General features: G+C 64.1%; 1 protein-coding gene across 3 annotated transcripts in view; it reads left to right on the forward strand.

Moving 5' to 3' along the window:
- The first annotated feature begins 6 nt into the window (after window positions 1-6).
- CPNE9 (copine family member 9) overlaps window positions 7-777 on the forward strand; it is a 25506-nt gene continuing 24735 nt past the window's right edge. For 2 of the 3 annotated variants that reach the window (XM_008068103.2, XM_021717585.1), the window contains exons 1-2: window positions 7-200; window positions 694-775. In XM_008068103.2, coding sequence (XP_008066294.1) covers window positions 133-200; window positions 694-775 — 150 coding nt within the window. In that variant the 5' untranslated portion in view covers window positions 7-132. The remainder of the gene's footprint in view (window positions 201-693; window positions 776-777) is intronic. The other variant, XM_021717584.1, reaches the window with a different exon arrangement.

Below are 777 nucleotides of genomic sequence, written 5' to 3' on the forward strand. Positions count from 1 at the left end.
AGCGCACGCAAGGCTGGAGGGAGTGCAGCCGCCGCCGCCGCTGCACATGGGCCGGCCCCGCCGCTGCCGCCGCCCCTAGCCCAGGCGGCCCCGGTCTCACAGCTTCCTGCGGCTCCGGTCATCCGACCAGCCATGTCTCTCGGCGGAGCCTCCGAGCGCAGCGTCCCGGCCACCAAGATTGAAATTACCGTGTCCTGCCGGTGAGCGGGCCGCGCAGGGGAGGGCGTAGGCACAGACACTGCCCCAGCCACAACCAGCTCCGTGGCTCAGCCCGGACAAGGGCTAGACCCCAGGGGAAGAGGGTGCTGGAAAATCACAGCTGAAGACTAGGGAGTCGATGGGATCGAAGAGGGGTCTCTTTGGGCAGCCCAACCGGCAAAAAAGGGCGCAGCCTGCGAGCTCAAGGGATGGGTCTCAGGGATCCGGAGGAGCTGGGCCTCAGGAGGACAAAGTTCTGGGGCAAAGCTCTTTCCTGGGCCCTTGGAGGTAGCATGAACGCATTCGCGTCCAGTCCGCAGAGACGCGTTCCTGGACAGAGATTTCCGGTGCTGTCCAGAGTGCTGACAGTGCTGGAGGTAACAATGGGGGAAGGAGGTTCCATTTGAACCCCATGTCTCCCTCCAGGTGCCCGACTCAGGGCAGCGTCGAGGTGGTGGGCTCCAGAATGATTCTCTGTCTGTTGCTTTCCTCTAGGAACCTGCTAGACCTCGATACCTTCTCCAAGTCCGACCCGAGTAGGCGGCTCCAGGACCGGGAGGGGCAACTTGGGGTCTGGGC

Source organism: Carlito syrichta, unplaced genomic scaffold (assembly GCF_000164805.1).
Source record: "Carlito syrichta isolate Samal-C Ts95f unplaced genomic scaffold, Tarsius_syrichta-2.0.1 Scaffold309865, whole genome shotgun sequence".
Classification (NCBI taxonomy): Eukaryota; Metazoa; Chordata; class Mammalia; order Primates; family Tarsiidae; genus Carlito; species Carlito syrichta.